At 37.6% G+C, this 18,733-nt stretch overlaps 2 protein-coding genes across 3 annotated transcripts in view; one reads left to right on the top strand and one right to left on the bottom strand.

Moving 5' to 3' along the window:
* Positions 1–18,479, bottom strand: part of LOC137401114 (integrator complex subunit 5-like) — a 74,544-nt gene extending 56,065 nt beyond the window's left edge. For both annotated transcript variants that reach the window (XM_068087481.1, XM_068087480.1), the window contains exons 1-2: positions 18,345–18,479; positions 15,292–15,472 (exon numbers count right to left, since the gene is read on the bottom strand). In XM_068087481.1, the coding sequence (XP_067943582.1) occupies positions 15,292–15,472; positions 18,345–18,431 (268 nt within the window). In that variant the 5' untranslated portion in view covers positions 18,432–18,479. The remainder of the gene's footprint in view (positions 1–15,291; positions 15,473–18,344) is intronic.
* LOC137401199 (uncharacterized) lies at positions 2,503–15,150 on the top strand. Its single transcript, XM_068087592.1, has 9 exons — positions 2,503–2,696; positions 4,535–4,686; positions 6,714–6,828; positions 9,303–9,443; positions 11,077–11,240; positions 13,462–13,553; positions 13,629–13,787; positions 14,374–14,443; positions 14,600–15,150. The coding sequence occupies exons 1-9, from the start codon at positions 2,563–2,565 to the stop codon at positions 14,665–14,667; spliced, it is 1,095 nt and encodes a 364-aa protein (XP_067943693.1). The 5' UTR covers positions 2,503–2,562; the 3' UTR covers positions 14,668–15,150.
* Positions 18,480–18,733: the final 254 nt, after the last annotated feature.

Raw genomic sequence — 18,733 nt, 5'->3', positions numbered from 1 at the left:
TACTGATATCAACACCAAAGCCTGAGGATAGTGAAGAGATGGGATTACACAGTCTATGGCTGAAGGCTGTGACCTCTAGTAAGGAAATTATGCTGATATTTTAGTGGATATATAGACTGAGACAGCAGCCCATGGTTTATACACAGTCTAATGTATTAGAAATACTTGTTTTAGAGGTTATAGCGGTTACAAGTTCAAGGCCATTCTGAATATCTTCTTACTCTCCCATGTAGCAAAAATAGCTCCATATATTCCCTACATCTAGCACAGTTACAGATAGGGATTTGGGTGTAATACATCGAATATTTAAACAGGTGTGTTGAAAACAAAACTAAAGGCACGTGGTAATAAACTGCTTGGCTTTCAAATCATAGCACTATACAGCAGCACAAAACTTATGTGTGATATTTAGCAATGCATACCTAAACATCGGACCGACAGCAAGGCACCCGTTAATATATCGATATTAGGATTTGAAAAGGTTATTAGAAAAGGTATTAGAAGAACAGTGTTAGGAAAATTTATTATTGAAAAACTATTATCGGAAAAAAGGTATAATTAAAATATTAAAAGAATCGATTGAGTAAAGATACATTGTCCATGACGTGAAGGTTTTAGAGTTGGTTGTGTGGATATTCAGCTACATATGTGTACATGTAGCGACGATAACTTGGTCTGCCCTGCATGCATGTGTAACAATTATAAATCATTCTGTAATAAAAAATACTCCTGATGAAAAAAAGCTGCTCATACACCTAAACTCTTTTGTCTAGCCCAAAGACTTTGCCATTGTTATAATTCCTTTGGAAGAATAAGAGTATAACAAAACACCAACTAGTTTCTGAACAATTTTAAACAGAAGAGCGCAGTTTGTTATGTAGATGAAAGAATGAGCGACGTGTGGCATGCAGTTGTTTAAAAACGTGTAAAACAATGCCTAAATATTACAGCTTCTATAGAGCAGGCAGGCCTGCAAGTTATTCTAAAAAATATGTTTTGATATCAACAAATCTACAGTGAAACTCCCAGCTTTAGCGCTATGAAATGTTTGTACAACGTAAATCTGAGCGATGAAGAGGTCAAAAGCTAAGTACAATGGGGTCATTTGTCAAAGGGTTATGTAAGCAACTCTTCTTGTGACACTTGTGCCCTTTGACCCTTGCCACTATCACAACCTGTCAAATTTAATAACATACATGTGGCTCATTAAAAGTTGACTTGCAACAAAATTCACATTACAGTTATTTGGTATCAAAAGATTCACAATGTCTTACTCTACTGTGTTGTAGATGCAAAATATGTGGAAATGTGATTACAAGCTCCTAAAAGCTCAAAAACGAACAGTTAATCGCCGCCGTCACGAAACCGCCGTAGATCGGAATCAGTTTAATTCTCTGACGTAGTCATTACATTCGGTTATTGTTTTGTCACGTGATGTTCGCAAGTAAATCGAAAGGCCAATAAAAGGCTCAATATAAAACTCCTCGTAGCACTAGTTTATGAAAAACACTTCTGGTTTTACCGAAGACCCCGTATCAAATATAAATGCTCGCTACTTTACAGTTTTGTTTCAGCTTGGTCTAATCGTCTAGTCGTAATCTGATCATGTGACTCATACTTCGCGAATAATTTCTGCAGCATTTTTTGATTATCGCAGGTGACCAACAGGCTCGTCATGTTTATCAGACAATGATATGTGCTCCTTTGAGCTAAGGTTAAATAATTAAACGAATTTTCACGGTAGGTTATACGATATCAGTGCTGAAAGCGACAGCATTACAATGACGATGAAACAGACGCGTAAGAACAATAGGCATGGTTTTATTGAATGTGTGAATTATATTTGTGAAAATATTTCGACGAATATGGTTGCATGAAAGTGTAAACAGAAGCCATATTGTACAACTACGTCCCATTTGAGCTGTTTTGGAAAGAGATTCTAATCTACGGCGGTCTCGTGTGGCTGCGATTAACCGTTCACTTTTTAGCTTTTAATAGCTTGTAATCACATTTCCACATATTTTGCACCTACAACACAGCAGAGTAAGACATAGTGATCTTTTGATACCAAATAACTGTAATGTGAATTTTGTTGCAAGTCAACATTTCACAAAGAGTTAGGGAGCAATATTAACACTGGATGCTACTTCAATCTATCTGGGAAAACTTTAATACTAGTTCACCATTCAGTACAGTTTCTACGACATACAGGGCATATTATTTTATGTCCTGCTTGCCCTTGTAGAGAACAGTCATGGTTGATCAACTTCCATATCCCCTTGTGAATGATAAAAATCCTAAGCCATTGCGTTCCACTACTGCAATGCCAGATAGATAGTTAAAAATGTGGTAGTGTCATTGTCCAGAAAAACCCACCATGATATAGGACATTTTTAGTAAGATGTGTAGAAAGTGTGTGGAGCAAATACCACAAAGCTATCAAACCAATTTTCCGCTTCAATGAGTTAATTAAGCCGAGGTCAGTAATGTCACGGAGAGTAATAGTAGTGCGTAGTTCTAGAAGTTGAGCTAGTGGGGCTGGTGGAGACAGTCAAGTTGACCATGGATAAACTGGTCTGCCTGGGTGACTTCGAGAGAGAAGCCAAGGTTGTTCTACCAAAAGCTGTATCCGACTACTTCTCTACAGGGGCAGACGATGAACAAACTGTGAGAGAAAACTCGTCTGACTTTAAAAGGTGATGCCGCAAGTAGATGTTATTGAGAACAATAGAATAGACAATGTCTTCACAAGGCAGTTAACAGATTCATGTTTGTCTAAAAAGGAAGGTTGCGTGTAATCTAAAATGCTGACATCATCTGCCAGTACAATCTGTAGTCATTTAAAAATGACTAAACTTTACCACAAACTTATCAAATATCTGTTTAAGAAAGGCAAATAACTTGAAAAACCAATAAGATATTTTGTTTAATCATGATATTGTCATTGAAGTCTTCTGGGTATACAAATACAAATAAATCAAATCTTACCGACTTTTCAGGAGTTGTCTGCACACAATAAGACATGCTAGTTCACAAACATTACGCATTCACTATGTTTCCATGGTGCGCAGTACTGCGAAGCAGCCCTCTCCGAAGTCGAGGGGATTGTACGTTTCCATGCTGCGCAGTGGTTTTCAGCAAATTAGCCAGAAAAGAGAAATTGCATAAATCGAGTCGCTGGATGGATACATGGAATCGATCATGCGTACCGAATGTCAGAAAAGGTCTTTTTTATGCTTTTGTCATCATTATACTTTTATTTACAATACACATTCACAATGTTTTACAAACCTTAACACAATTTTTACAAATAATATATTTTTAATAAATATTTATATAAGTAATAGATTATTGAAATGTTACTTTAGGGCTTGCCACCTATTTTTCGAAAAGTGTTGGTATCGATAACAAAGTCCAGGAAAGTAATCACTTCATCATCTTCGTAGGAGCAGACCATAATTAAATTTAAGTGAAAAAATATCGGAAGAATAGCAAAAACAAAGATAAGCAGGATAACTTTTGTACTAACTAGTCTATGGCGCTCGAAGAATCTGTTTCCACGGCATGAGAGCTATGCGCAGCCACTGCGCAACTGCCATTTCCTTGCTGCGAATTTTCACTGGCTTCGCACTGACCAGTGCGCAGTGATTTCAGTGCGAAGACGCCGTTTCCATGATTCGGAGAGGGCGCAACTCCGAAGCACTGCGCATCATGGAAACATAGTGATTACCTAGTCATTCAAAATTGTAGACTTTATTCTAGCATTTTGTTTGATGAGATACATGTATTTTGCATTTTTGCAAAAAAATATTTGCCAGAAACAATAGCAAACATTCGTTGATTTACTCATGATTTTTTGTTAGAACCAAAAGATAAGGGAAAAAGGTTGTTGATATTATATAATGGTTTGATTTGGTATCCCTGCAAGCAAAACCTGTAATAATTTGCATTTAATAATCACCAAATACAATTCAAAAAACTTTCATTATAGCTTGAGTTTAGCAAAGTATGTACATATTACTGAGATAACGTAACTTATACATGTTCTCGATTACAATGATGAATTGATATAACAGATGAGTTGTTAGTAAAAGAAGAAATCTAAATTTCTGCTGACATCAAGACTATTGTCATGGCCATCATGAAATTGAGATTTTTGTTGTTTCAATTTAACACAAAAAAATAACTGCATAATTATTTAACTCTGTTATTTTTTCTATTCAGACGTGAAACGTGAAAGGTTTTGCGGAGCTCAGAAAAAAAGTTTTGACGGCAGATAAACAAACTTAGAACAAATTCTTAAAAAAATTTGTAATTTCTAGATTTCAGTTAGAAAAATGTGGTTGTTGCATTAAGAATCATCAGTGACTAGAATTATCTCTTGCGCTTTGTGCTGTAATGAAACAATCGGAACAAAAAAACCAACGCCTATAATTTAACAGACAACCATTATAATAGTTCTTGTAGTTGTGAACTGTATTCATGTCTCAATAAGAAATAATTTTGCTTAAAGTTATCTGCCTGATTTTTGTAGGCTATATTTGAGGCCTAGAATGATGAGAGACGTGTCTCGCGTGTCCTTAGGGACAACGATATTAGGAGAGACTGTATCCTTCCCTGTAGGCATTGCCCCATCCGGCATGCATATGCTAGCTCATCCTATAGGGGAGATGGGCACTGCTAAAGGTTAGTTTTTTATGGTATTATACTGAAATACCTAGATATGTGAACAACTATTTTTAATTTAAAAAAACTGAGCAAAAACGTTGGAACGTTTAAAATTACAGTTAAATATTACTGAAACAGTACACTATACTAAAATCTATCATTACATCATAATGTAGTATTAATAAATACTACATTATGTCCTGTGTTTGGTTGGATTTGTTACAAAACAAGCCAAAAATTAATTAATTAAATGCATAATAATTAATAATGCATAAATACTAATAAATAAAGACAAGTGTTGAAGGCAAATATAGCCAACTTGTAAAATACACAGCTGTCTCAACTCTCAAAAAAAGAGGTGGCAGCACAGTATATATATAAATACGAGGATACACAAGCTTATTGCTGTCAACTCGTGCAAGGCATGATAAAAGGTCTAATCCCCAAATGCAGTTTGAGGCTAATTATGTCTAATTAGCCTCAAAAGCCCACTGTTTTCTTAATCTGATTAATTTTTTTACAACTTAATGTAATGTGAAACCAAGAAATGGTTTCACAGTAGGCCTACACGTTAAACCAAGTTGTGGTTTCACATTACATTAAAAGACTGGATTGGAAACATGTGTGATTATGACCCTGATATTGCTAAGTATTTCTGGCTTGATAAACGCACCTCAACTCTTTGAAACATTCAAAATAATTTTCAACTTTGAACAGTTAAATAACAGATTCCTGGACATGAATCAATAATTAATTTTAAGCAAGCGAAGTAAACAGGGCTACTCTTCCTGTAAACATTATGCATTGTGGGCCGGCCAATTAAAGCTTGCTGTCTATTATAATTCTTATAATTTTTTTCAGTTAGCGGAAAATTAGTCTGTCAATAACTAAGTTGCCATGTTTCAAATAGGTTCGGAGTTGCCTTCACTCCAAATCTTAGAAATAGTAAAATGTGGACAGAGCCGACACCATTTCGCTTCGTTGAAGTTTGTCCGAAGTCATTCGCTGTGCGAATACTATTCATAGAGTTATCTCCCCCTAGAGTGATAACTCTATGGTACTATTCAACATCATAAAAACTACCACTTCTGATGAATCCAAATCAATTATACTCAGCTAAGCTCTCCCTAGGTAAACAAGTTTCAACACCGGATTAATTGTGATCTGGAATCCCGGCTTAGTTAGTGCAAATAATGGAGTACGCTGTGAATTGAAAAGTGACCTTGACCCGAAATTGAGTTTACTTAAACAAGTTGTGTTTTGAGGAATACATCAGAGATGTTGGAAATATCTTAAGTGCAACTCGGAATGGTTGAAACGGTAGGTGCGAGTTTGTGGACAGCGCGCAACTTCGAACCCATCAAAAGCATGGAAACACAGTGAATCTCACTTACCAGCGAGAATAGCAAGAGGTCATTTCTGAAGTCGTCTTATTAACTAACTTATTAACCTCTGGCTAAATGGCCGAGTGTTCAAAAAAATTTTTATTTTTGCATATAACGGCCTGTCCTAGAGCCGACCAGGTAACGACAGCACAATTTATTGATGTTGAGTTTCATGGGGGGATTCTGCAGATGAGTCAGTAAATAATGAATCTAAAAATTTCCCCAGACAAACTGGGCACACGCTAGTTCAGTCAACATTTTGAATGAGAATCGAAAATGAACTGTGACTGACTCTTATTTTTAAAAAGTACGAATCTCAAACTGTGGTAGGCCTAAAGTTAATTTTATCTATAAAGAGCATTATTGACAAAGCAGAATATTAGAATAAATGCATAATTGGTTTGATTGATTTACCCTATATTAGAATTATGAATGAATCTTTAATTTTAATTCATAAAAACAAGTTGTATAAATTATAAATATACAAAAATAATAGTTCCGATACAACTTTATATAATAATATTTTCAATTGAGTTACATAATAATTTGAGAATTTTTGAATTTAGCAGTATTTGTGCCACAGCATCGAGCCTGCATATGTTGCCTAGGTAGACACCGCAGAGCATGCGAGCAATACATAGCAGAATGTATGTTTTGTAGCTGCCGAGGCCCTAGGCAGCTGCATGTGTCTCAGTACGGGTGCCAATGTTAGCGTCGATGATATAGCAAAAGGGGCACCAGGACTACTCAGGTGGTTTCAGCTTTATGTCTGCAAGTGAGTTGGTATTGCCGATCATGTTATTTGTGGCTTACTGTTCTTCCTTTACATATATACACCTGTATATATAGGCCTACAGATATATGTATACCTGTATATATACAGCATGTGTACTGTATATATACTGTATATATACAGTATATTTATACTGTATATGTACTGTATATATACAGTATATATATACAGGGTGTTCACAGATGGGATACACTTTGTGGTACATTTAGTTGGTAAACATAGGGGATACATTATTGAGCACGCATTGGGCGTTTGGATTTCAAGGCGGTATTCCAAAAATTTCAACAGAAATACAGTCGATTGGGGTACCTGATTGTACATGACAACCAAGTTAGGTAAGGTTTAGCAAAAGCAGATACCGGTAAGTGCATCAAATATTAGCAAGTGATCCTCATAAATACTTAAATATTTGAATGTTTTAGGCTACCGATTCGCTCGCCTTATAACAAACCTACTTGCTGTAAGTGGAAATTTTCTATTGGAACCATTCGCAGGTCATCGACAAAGTAACTACTGCACCGCCCATATATTGTTTAAAGCAGCACATAAAAGATACCTCGAAGTTTATGAATTTATGCAGGACTAAACAAATGTATCCCGTGAACCCATTCCAAAATAGACTCACATTTCACATTATGTCACACATTCTCCACTAGGGCAAGTAGAGAGAATTCCAAATCGTCCTATACCCATGAGAAAAAATGTAATTATTACTTTTCTGTTGTAGATATTATATGGACCAGTAAAAATATAGTCCATATAATATAAAAAGGCCAGTCCCGCATGCTATGAAGTATTGGCAGATGTAATAATTATGTGTACAACTATTCCATAGTATGGCAAGGTGGTCGCATGGCTAAGTGGTTAGCACACCTGTCTAAAAAATGGTGTTCCATGTTCACTTCCAGAGCAAGGCGATGTTTTTCCTAACGTTCTTAGTGTGGCTTTGGACACACGGATGAACACAGCTCTTATTATAGTAAAGATTGCTAAGCTAGACTTGCTGAATACTCAGTTCTTATTTTGTTGATACAAATGTTTGTCTTTGCCAACAATTTCTCACCGATCAGTAGTTGCATTGCGACTGCCCGTCTCCCCGGGCACCCCCCCCCCCCCCCCGTCACAATAAAAAGTTCAACACACAAAACATTGCTTTTTAACAAACGCAAAAGCGTTCCTAACCGAAGCTAGGCAGGTCACTTGAACAATGTGTTAAAAATTAACGCACACGGGGAGGGGGTACGGTCTGAACTTAAAAGGAGACAAGCTTGTATGCAACGATTGTTAGCATCATCACAGCTTGTGCTAACATAAAGCAACTGAGAGATTATTTGTTTTAGATAGAATTCTATAGACTGGGTAGGCATGGCAGAGCTTGGCAGGGGTCAAACATAAATTATTACACACACATTTATACCGTACTTTTCAGACTATAAACCGCACCCCTATATAAGCTGCATTTGCTTTATTTTCCAAAAAACGATAATAAAACAATACACAGGCCGCACCTTTGTATAGGCCGCAGAACTCAGGGCGGTGCTTTTTAACGCGGCAGCAACTTTGCTAGTTAAAACGAAACAGTCCCTAACGGCACTGTTTCGTATTAACCGACAATTTTTAACCTAGTGCTTAACGGAACAGTACCGTTAGACATTGTTTCGTATTTTCTTTCACCGCTAGCGGCGCACTAACCGGAGATTTTGGTTAATGCGACCTAGCGGTGAAAGAAGAACCCACAGATTAGCCGCACCCTTATATAAGCCGCATGGCTCAAATCATCGGAAAAAAGCAGCGGCTAATAGTCCGAAAAGTACGGCACTCATTAGTTGCAGCAAATGAAACACACAGAAAAATCTCAACTTATGATCACCTCTACATTCACTATAGATATTTCCATCATGATTATGTAGATTTGGAATTGTGTGCCCATTGAGTTACTGTGTGATAAGTGTTTCAAAGAGCATTTGTATGCTTCATATATATGTATGTGCTTTGTTAAAAAAGACAAGGATTTCTACACTAAAGGTTATATCTGCGCATTTGAAACTGCCCAAATTAAAATAAAAACGACACATGTATGGAAATGCTTAGAACGGAATAGCTTGCGCGGCTTTTTCTGCACATCATTCACAAATGGCGTTTTTATTTTTCGCGACCGTGAAACATTCGATAAAAATTTGTGAGTAACAAAACTCGACGACTACTACTGTATCCAACTTGCAGATGACACAAACTTGTTGATTAACCGCATTATGGAAACATACTGACTGCCAAATAAACTGGACCACCTCCTCCCAAAATACAAACACAAATATACCAAATCTGATGCACGCAGTCACTACTATCAAAAGTGCAGGTTGTAAAAGATGCGGCCTTGTGGTAGCAATTCCGAGTATTTAAAGAATTAGTTTAGAGAAATATGATGCGAACCCAATTTATTAGCTTCTATATTGAAGGGATCGAGGGCTAAGCAGGCAGCTAGTAGAAAGAGCTGAGAGGGCAGGATTCAGAGCCCTCGTAGTGACCGTTGATAGACCTGAAGTGGGCCGCCGCAGAAGCAGCATCCGCAATAAGTTTGCCATGCCAACACACCTCAGGTTTGATCAACTAACGGAGTTGTCTCATCTTATTATATTTAAGAACAACAGCTAACTGGTTTCATGTGCTGTCATGTCATGTCCACCTTGAACGCAAGGCAAGCATTCATTGTTGAGACATGCTTGGGTGATATTTTAATATTAGAAAATGTTGTGGATATCGCTTTCTGAAATATGAATACAGGCATTCCCACTTCATCGGTTTAATTTATACAACAGTTTAAAAATCTAAAATAGTAATAAATACATCACATATACATAGCATTCAAATAAACATATTAAATAAGAACAAGTTATATGTAGGAAATTAAAAGGAAATGAAGTAATAATCACCAAAAATATGTTTTTATTGTCACTTTATCTTTTGCATTAAAGACAAGCGATTGCAGGTGTACCTTGGCTGTCTACTCCAGACAGACAGTGCATAGGTACAAGGGATGATGGAGATACAAAACTTACATGCGTGAAACTTTTAATTAATGCAAATTTATATTTGATTCTATTTTATAGACTGGATACTTCTTACATTTTATTATTGTTAATCATGACTAGCCTATCCACTAGTATCAGACTTTACTGTTGTGGCATCTTTGTCACTTTTCCTTCACAATAACTACTAGTTGCCTTGAAAGTTTACTTAAAGAATTGATTTGATGACATTTGCTCATGCTTTCTATTAGTTGTCAGTTCAATTCTAGAAAAAGAAAAGCCTCTTTCCATTTTTCATCACCACTACTCATTTTTGCCCCCATGATTTTATAAATAAAATGGGAAGAATGAAGAGCTGTGAAATATTCCTAGCACACAGTAGAATAACCTGCGGTGTAGAATTGCATGCATCTGCATTGACCATAGACCTATTAACTATACAGTATAGTCATATAAAGTATAGTTATTAGGTCTATGGTATTGACATAGAACCTACGTGTTATGACTAACTATGATTGTTGTATGTTGGAGATTATTTGGAAAATAGGGCGGATATTACATAAGAGAATTTCAATACTAATGTAATTATAAGTCCTTTGCTATCAAACATAATTTTTCAGGTACACGATGCTAAAAAATTTAAGTCTATTCCGTATCACTGTTTATCATTACCAGTAATATTACATACATATTTATAAGGCTATGGCCATAGTTACTAATGTTTGGTGCTTGTCAAAACTTGTTTAAACCACAAAAAAAGCTCATATAAAATCAAAGATTCCCAGCTGTACCAAAAGTGTGAAAACAGAAAATTTAGTCAAATTTTGATTATATACACTCAGATACGATACTGTGAAGGTTGTGATAAAATGTATGATAGACAGCATGTGTACACAGGATCTCTCAAGAGGATTACTGAAAGAGATAAAAAAATGTGGTTTTCACATATAACCAAATATGAAACAGCTACTAAAATTTTACACAGCAATAACAAATTTGGTAATTTTCTTTGTCAGTGGTGGAGACAACTCCATTTCAGAAAAATTAATCCATAAAATACTTCTACAAAACAAAGCTTTGTTGAACAATGCCCTAAAATTAAATATAATGTTTGAAGATTAGCAGCTCGGTGATAACTCTGAGTGAAAACACGCTGTCATGTATGACCCCACCCTGACCATATATCTTATGACTATTCTATTAGCTATAAGAACCTGGAAGGACTGACTGGTGACCTCACAAAGAACAGCAAAGAAAGCCAATACGCGACAATACATAGCATGTTCGACAACAGCCTAACATGGAAAGATATAGCTTGGCTCGCTTCTATTACATCACTTCCTATTATAGCAAAGGGAGTCCTCACAGGTATGTAACTCTATTGAGAAGTGAAAGTAAGACAAAACGGGTGGTATGCAACTCCGCTATGGCAGCCTCGCCAGATGTGTCTCACCTGCAGACAACAGGTTTGGGTTGGATTCCCAAAATGGCTACTAGTACTAATCGAAACAGCGTCCAACATTAAATTGCTCTCTGCAACTGAGCATGTCTCCAGCCATCAAGACTTCCTTGTCGCTGGTTTCAGACTCATTCAGCCAAGATAACAGAGCCAATGTTTATGCAACATGGCTAGTAAAAAACATGCACAGCCTCTGCTGCAGTAAATAAAGCAGATATCATACTCACACAGACACATGCAATTGCATACCTCCTCAAAGCAAGTATAACTTATGCCAAAATGAGTTTATGAAAATACACAGTGAGGAGGTTACATATAATATACAGTCAAACATGGATAACTCGAACTTCAAGGGACCGAGCAAAAGTGTTCGAATTATCAGAGCATTCAAGTTATCAGAGCACTGTCACAAGTCCATATATTTACTTATTTATTAGTAGATACATGTACATATACAAACTATAATATAAATCAACAGCACAAATGGCTTGTTTCAAATTAAATGCTTCTAATGTAAAGTTTAAAACGTTTTCATGAAAAAGTATAGAGATTTTTCTATCACTTGAGATTGGTTTGTTGTTTAAGGTGATGTTATTGCCAGGACGTTTTTCAGATTGACATTGGCAAAACTTGATCGTTGTTGAAATGCTCAAAAGAAAAGACATTTTTTTCTTTTGGGGTTTTACCCACGATCAATTTTGCCGATTTTTCTTGAAGTTTATGCAGATTACCTTACTTTACCTGGGATTCGTTAAGAGCAACACTCCGAGGCAGTTCAATTAGAAGTTTTACGAGGTTTTACGGTACATTCTATATCACTCACGCTTTTTTAATAGATACTTATTGAATGTACACACGTATTCTGTGTTTAGGTCAAACGATGAATAGTTTTTTGTAGCTCAGACAACGTATACGTTTAATTACAACATTTTTTAAGACGTTTTAAACATTCAACATTCCGACGTTGATTCAACACGGAATCAACGTCGGAAAACTATTCATCACGGGCTAGCCGAGTCACGCACTCAAGGATTTTCGCCACGCACATACAAAACAACATGCGATTTTTGTTTTGTATGTGCGTGGCGAAAATTCTTGCGCGCGTGACCCGGCTAACCCGTGCTATTCATCGTATCGCAGTATAAATAAATTTCACCAAACTTTTAGAAAAGTCGTTGACAAAAATATTTTGCCGATGGTGGAAATAACGACGCTTATGAATTACGAAAAGATGAAGTTTACCTCTATGGCTTTGAATAAAGTGATTTTCTAAAGCGAAAACAACCGTTTCGGTAGCTGTTGGGCAAAAAAACAGTTCGAATTAACAGTGTTGAGTTCGAGTTATCTATAGCAATTTATCATTACATGGGAACGGACCAAAGGAAATGTTCGAATTAACCATGTGTTCGAGCTATCCGTGGACGAGTTATCCATGTTTGACTGTATGATAGATTTATAATAAATAATAGATTATAATAATATAAAATAATATAATCTGTTATATATAATAGGATATATAATAGATTTTTTAAAAGCAGCATTAGTAATTTTGGAACAAGTCATCCACAAAGCTAAAATTACTTCAATCATCACCGCATGTTTGAAATAATGAGTACACGCATCACCAGAAACTGGCTCGCAGGCTTATGTTAACTGGCATTTTTATTTATTTTTTTGTGAAAACACTTTCAAAATAAAAACACAACTCCTCAATCTCTCATAGGTCATGTCAGTTAATAAAATATTACTGTATAATACAGCAATCTCTCACTTGTCACAGTTAATAAGGACCAGCACTAACTTTGAAGAGTGAAAAAAACACGAAGTAACATCACCTTCTCCTACCTTTTACATACGCTAGGACCCTGGAAGTCCGGTGTGCCATATGAGATCGTTAGGTGTAATAACTATGCATACAATTATTCTGCGTTGCTAAATAGGCGCAGATGGTAGAGTTACTCGCTGCTTTGCTGAAATTAACTAGTATGATGCAATATTTTTTTATTTATTGTGAAAGCATTGTTTTAATAAGAACACAAATCCCAATTTTCTCCTTTCCAATTTTACCTTAATTCAGGTTCCTGTATTCAACAACAGCTGATGATGTTTTATTAACATTATTATCTGCAGGAGAAGATGCAGAAGAGGCTATAAAAGCTGGATGTAGTGCTGTGTATGTATCTAATCACGGAGGGAGACAACTTGATGGAGTATATTCCAGTGTAAGTAATGTACAACTATTATACACAGACACCAAGTGAATTCAACACAATCACATACTGGTTATATGTATACAGATATCAGCCTTACCAGAGGTGGTCAAAGCAGTGGGAGGAAGGGTAGAAGTCTACATGGATGGAGGAATCAGAACTGGTACAGATGTACTTAAAGCTCTGGCCCTAGGAGCTAGGGCTGTGTTTATTGGTAGACCGGCTATATATGGATTAGCAGTTGGGGTGAGTCCTAGCACACCCCTAAAACTATGCATGTTTCTTAAATTGGGAAACAAGGGCTATCTATGACCAGCTATATCTGGACTAGCAGTAGGGGTGAGACCTTGCCCATCCTTGAAACTGCATGTTACCTAAAAAGAGCAATAACCACTATCTATGACCAGCTATATATCATCAGTGAGGTGGGGTGAGTCTTTGCCCACCCCTATAATTACTCGTGTTTCCTAAACCAAGAAACGAGTGCTATCTCAGTGGTTAGAGAGTGGGTAACTCTTCTTTATCGCATAACCAAATGGAATACATTTAGTTATTCACAACAGTTACTGGACTACACAACAATTATATGGACTGGCAGTAGGTTTACACAATCCCCTGCTGAACACCAAAATGTAGAGTTGCGCTACCTTAATTAGCCGCCTAGAGTTATTTCTTAGACTGACGAATGTAGTAACTAGACACTTGCTGAGTAGTTTAGCAACCTGCCGATTCTTGCCAATTACTCAGTTTAATAAATACAGTGTCTAATCTCATGATTCTATAATTCAACTGATGATTTTCTGTTCAAAAAAGTTACATAACACACTTCCAGGGAGAAGACGGTGTAAGGAAAGTGCTAGAAATTCTACGAGCTGAACTTAAACTAGCTATGCAGCTAACAGGTGAGGCCATGTTTCCTCACACTGTTCTACACTCCATAGACCTAGATGTCACCTTTGGATATTCATAGATTTGACTTGTACACCTTTTACATTCTTAAGTAAAATGCAACCTATGTGTCTCTTGACAGCTTCTACTTTCATTAAATATTTCTGTAGGGATTGTGGATGTGAAGGAGATCCCTAAAAACCTACTCATGGATGAAATGAGAAGATCTAAGCTCTGATATAATACAACGATATGTCAGCAACCCAACTTATTGGAAACAAAAGACTCAGAAGAAGTGACAATGGCAATATAACTCCAGAGTTTGACCATTGACTCCAGAATTAGGAGCGCAAGTAGAAGTAGCATAACCAGCCTAATAAATACATTCACACCATTAGACAGTCTTACTAGCAGTAGTAAAGTGCTACTTTTCAACTGCAAATACTCTTCAAATACAATGATATACATAAATTACCCAATGTACTACACTGGGGAAAGCCGGCAGGGTACAGATGAGTACACTGTGCTGCCACACAACCAAAAGTAGACATTGCATTACCGTACTATGAATTCATGTAGCGGTATCAACATACTGAAATGCAAAGCCAATATAATATGTCTACAAATGTAGCAAACTTTTCGCTCTATCACTTTGGTTTATGGCCATGATGCTTCGAGTTTATATCTTTGGGATCTCCGGAATTATATCAGCTCAAATTGAAATGGGTGAAAGAATAAAACAACAAGGTATCTGATCGTCGATCGAATCACAATCTCGCCCGAGATAAGTTGGTCGGCATAGATTCCATCCTGAATGCTGTTACTTTCTGTACAACTCATAAATAGAAGTGCAACAACTCACCGTTGTAGCCAGGATTGTTGTATATGTTTCCAGTAATCTTGTCTACTCGGTGCTGTAAATACCTGTTGGCAGCCTCATCAAATCTCCTGCCAAAGTAGCTGAGGACGGCATTCCTCGCGACTGGCAGCTGTCTAAGTAAGGACAGGGCAGCAGCTGTCACACCTTTAGCGCTCTGCTCACCCTGACAACACAGACTAACAGCATGAGATCGGTTCACTGCACGAATTTGCAGCCAGAGTAATAATTTTTACGCAGTTGATAGGTTTTCTACTAAAATGTAAAACGCAATTGATGAAATTCAGCAAAATTAGCATGGCATATACATTCCTAAGATGAGCAGCATTCCAAAATACCAATGCTCTTTTGAAGTTGAAATGGAAAGAGTTTATATTCTCTTCTGGAATTCATGGGCTCAATGTGAATAGTAAATACAAAAAACCATGAACTAATGGGCTGGCACAAAAATAGTTCACCATACATGGGCACCCATTAGGCTTCTTTGGAAGAATTCCAACACCAACTGTTATCGGCAAGCTCGGCTAATCAGAAACCATCATAATACTAACTAGTATTAACATTGAATATTGAGTATTGGAACAAAAAGTGAAAGTATTGCAAGTATTAATACTTGCAATACTTTCACTTTTTGTTCCAATACTCAATATTCAATGTTCTATCTGACAATATCCCATATTAATACCCAATAACTCTACATGATACTATACAATATCAATATCCAATAACTCTACCTGGCACTATCCAATATCAATATCCAATATTCTATCTGACAATATCCCATATCAATATCCAATAACTCTACCTGACATTATCCAATATTAATATATGTAGTACTCTACCTGACACTATTCAATACCAATATTCAACACTGAGCAAGAAAATATCCAATATCGTATATCAATACACAACACTGAGCCAAACAATATCCAACAACCAAAATCATCATCCAATACTAAGGCTTTCTATATTATGGAGAAATATTGAAGTAGAAAACAATCAGCTCTTAATATTGGAGATATCTTATGTTATTACTCAATACTGGAAATACAAAAGTACTATAGAATTTTCAATATTCTATAGTATTGTATTGGGTATTAAACAACTGTGGTTGAGAAGAAACTAATCCACAGAAAGAAAAGTCAATGATGGGTGCTTGAGTAATCTAGAAGGCTATCACTGCAGAGATGATCACAATAGCACAGCATAGTAGTGGTGGACACAATAGCACAGCAGTGGTGGTCACAATAGCACAGTAGTGGTGGACACAATAGCACGGCAGAGGTGGTCACAGTAGCGCCGCAGTGGTAGTCACAATAACACAGCAATGGTAGTCACAATAGCACAGTAGTGGTGGTAACGATAACACTGCAGTGTTGGTCAAAATAGCGCAGTAGAGGTGGTCACAATAGCACAGTAGTGGTGGTCACAACAGCACTGCAGTGGTGGTCACAATAGCACAGCAGTAATGGACACAATAGCACAGCAGTGGTGGTCACAATAGCACAGCAGTGGTGGTCACAATAGCACAGTAGTAATGGTCACAATAGCGCAGCAGTGGTGGACACTATAGCACAGTAGTGGTGGTCACAATAGCGCAGCAGTGGTGGTCACAATAGCGCAGCAGTGGTGGTCACAATGGCACAGTATCGGTAGTCACAATAGCACAGTATTGGTAGTCACAATAGCACAGCAGTGGTAGTCACAATAGCACAGCAGTGGTGGTCACAATGGCACAGTATTGGTAGTCACAATAGCACAGTATTGGTAGTCACAATAGCACAGCAGTGGTAGTCGCAATAGCACAGAAGTGGTGATCACGATAGCACAGCAGAGGTGGCCACAATAGCACAGTAGTGGTGGTCACAACAGCGCAGCAGTGGTGGTCACGCTAGCACTGCAGTGGTGGTTACAATAGCGCAGCAGTGGTGGTCACAATAGCACAGTAGTGGTGGTCACAATGTGTGCAGTAGTGGTGGTCACAATAGCACAGCTGTGGTGGTCACAATAGGACAGCAGTGGTGGTCACAATAGGACAGCAGTGGTGGTCACAATAGCGCAGCAGTAGTGGTAACAATAGCACATTAGTGGTGGACACAATAGCACAGTAGTGGTGGTCACAATAGCACAGTAATGGTGGTCACAATAGCGCAGTAGTGGTGGTCACAATAGCACATTAGTGGTGGACACAAAAGCACAGTAGTGGTGGTCACAATAGCACAGTAATGGTGGTCACAATAGCGCAGTAGTGGTGGTCACAATAGCACAGTAGTAGTGGATAGAATAGTACAGTATTGGTAGTCACAATAGCACTGCAGTGATGGTCACCATAGCACTGCAGTAGTGGTCACAATAGCACTGCAGTGGTAGTCACAATAGCACAGCGTTGGTAGTCACAATAGCACAGCAGTGGTAGTCACAATAGCACAGCGGTGGTAATCACAATAGCGCAATAGTGGTGGTCACAATAGCACTGCAGTGGTAGTCACAATAGCGTAGTAGTGGAGGTCACAATAGCACTGCAGTGGTAGTCACAATAGCACTGCAGTGGTAGTCACAATAGCACTGCAGTGGTAGTCACAATAGCACAGCGTTGGTAGTCACAATAGCACAGCAGTGGTAGTCACAATAGCACAGCGGTGGTAGTCACAATAGCGCAATAGTGGTGGTCACAATAGCACTGCAGTGGTAGTCACAATAGCGTAGTAGTGGAGGTCACAATAGCACTGCAGTGGTAGTCACAATAGCGTAGTAGTGGTAGTCACAATAGCGCAGTAGTGGTAGTCACAATAGCACTGCAGTGGTAGCCACAATAGCACAGCGCTAATCAAACCAAATAAAATGTTGGTAGTGAATTAAGCATGCGCAGAACATTACGAATAGAGCAATTGTTACACAGCTGCATCTTCGGTCATTCATAAGAAGCTAGCAATATCTTTTTACAGCTTTTCCAAATACACTACATGAGCTGATGCGGTAACAAACAGCTGCAGGAGTTTTCTGCTCCTGTGTGACTAATAACAACAAACGCTTCCTACCTTGTACAACATAGGGTTTAGTTGACTGGTAAAACATTTAACGGCAGAATGCAGGGCTGCAACATCAGTTCCTGAACCTGACGCCATATTGGAACTATTTGGGCATGCACTGACTGTGACCTTGAAGTGGATGACTAAAACTGTAGTGTGATAAACTGAATATAATATATTATCCAGGTTATATTGTTTTCATGATGAGCAGATAACCTACTATCATGGATAGCAACACAAATAACATAATTGGGGACTCTTGCCCGGCACCTCGATTCACCTGGTAATGAACTGTGATTCACCTGATAATTAACCATATGAAAGCAATGGCAACACCCTGCCTATCAGCATTACAGTTCAATTTCGATTTTAAAATGCTTTGTATCTTGAAAAAAAAA

Source organism: Watersipora subatra, chromosome 7, assembly GCF_963576615.1.
Source record: "Watersipora subatra chromosome 7, tzWatSuba1.1, whole genome shotgun sequence".
NCBI lineage: Eukaryota > Metazoa > Bryozoa > Gymnolaemata > Cheilostomatida > Watersiporidae > Watersipora > Watersipora subatra.
This window is presented reverse-complemented; position numbering and strand designations above follow the sequence as displayed.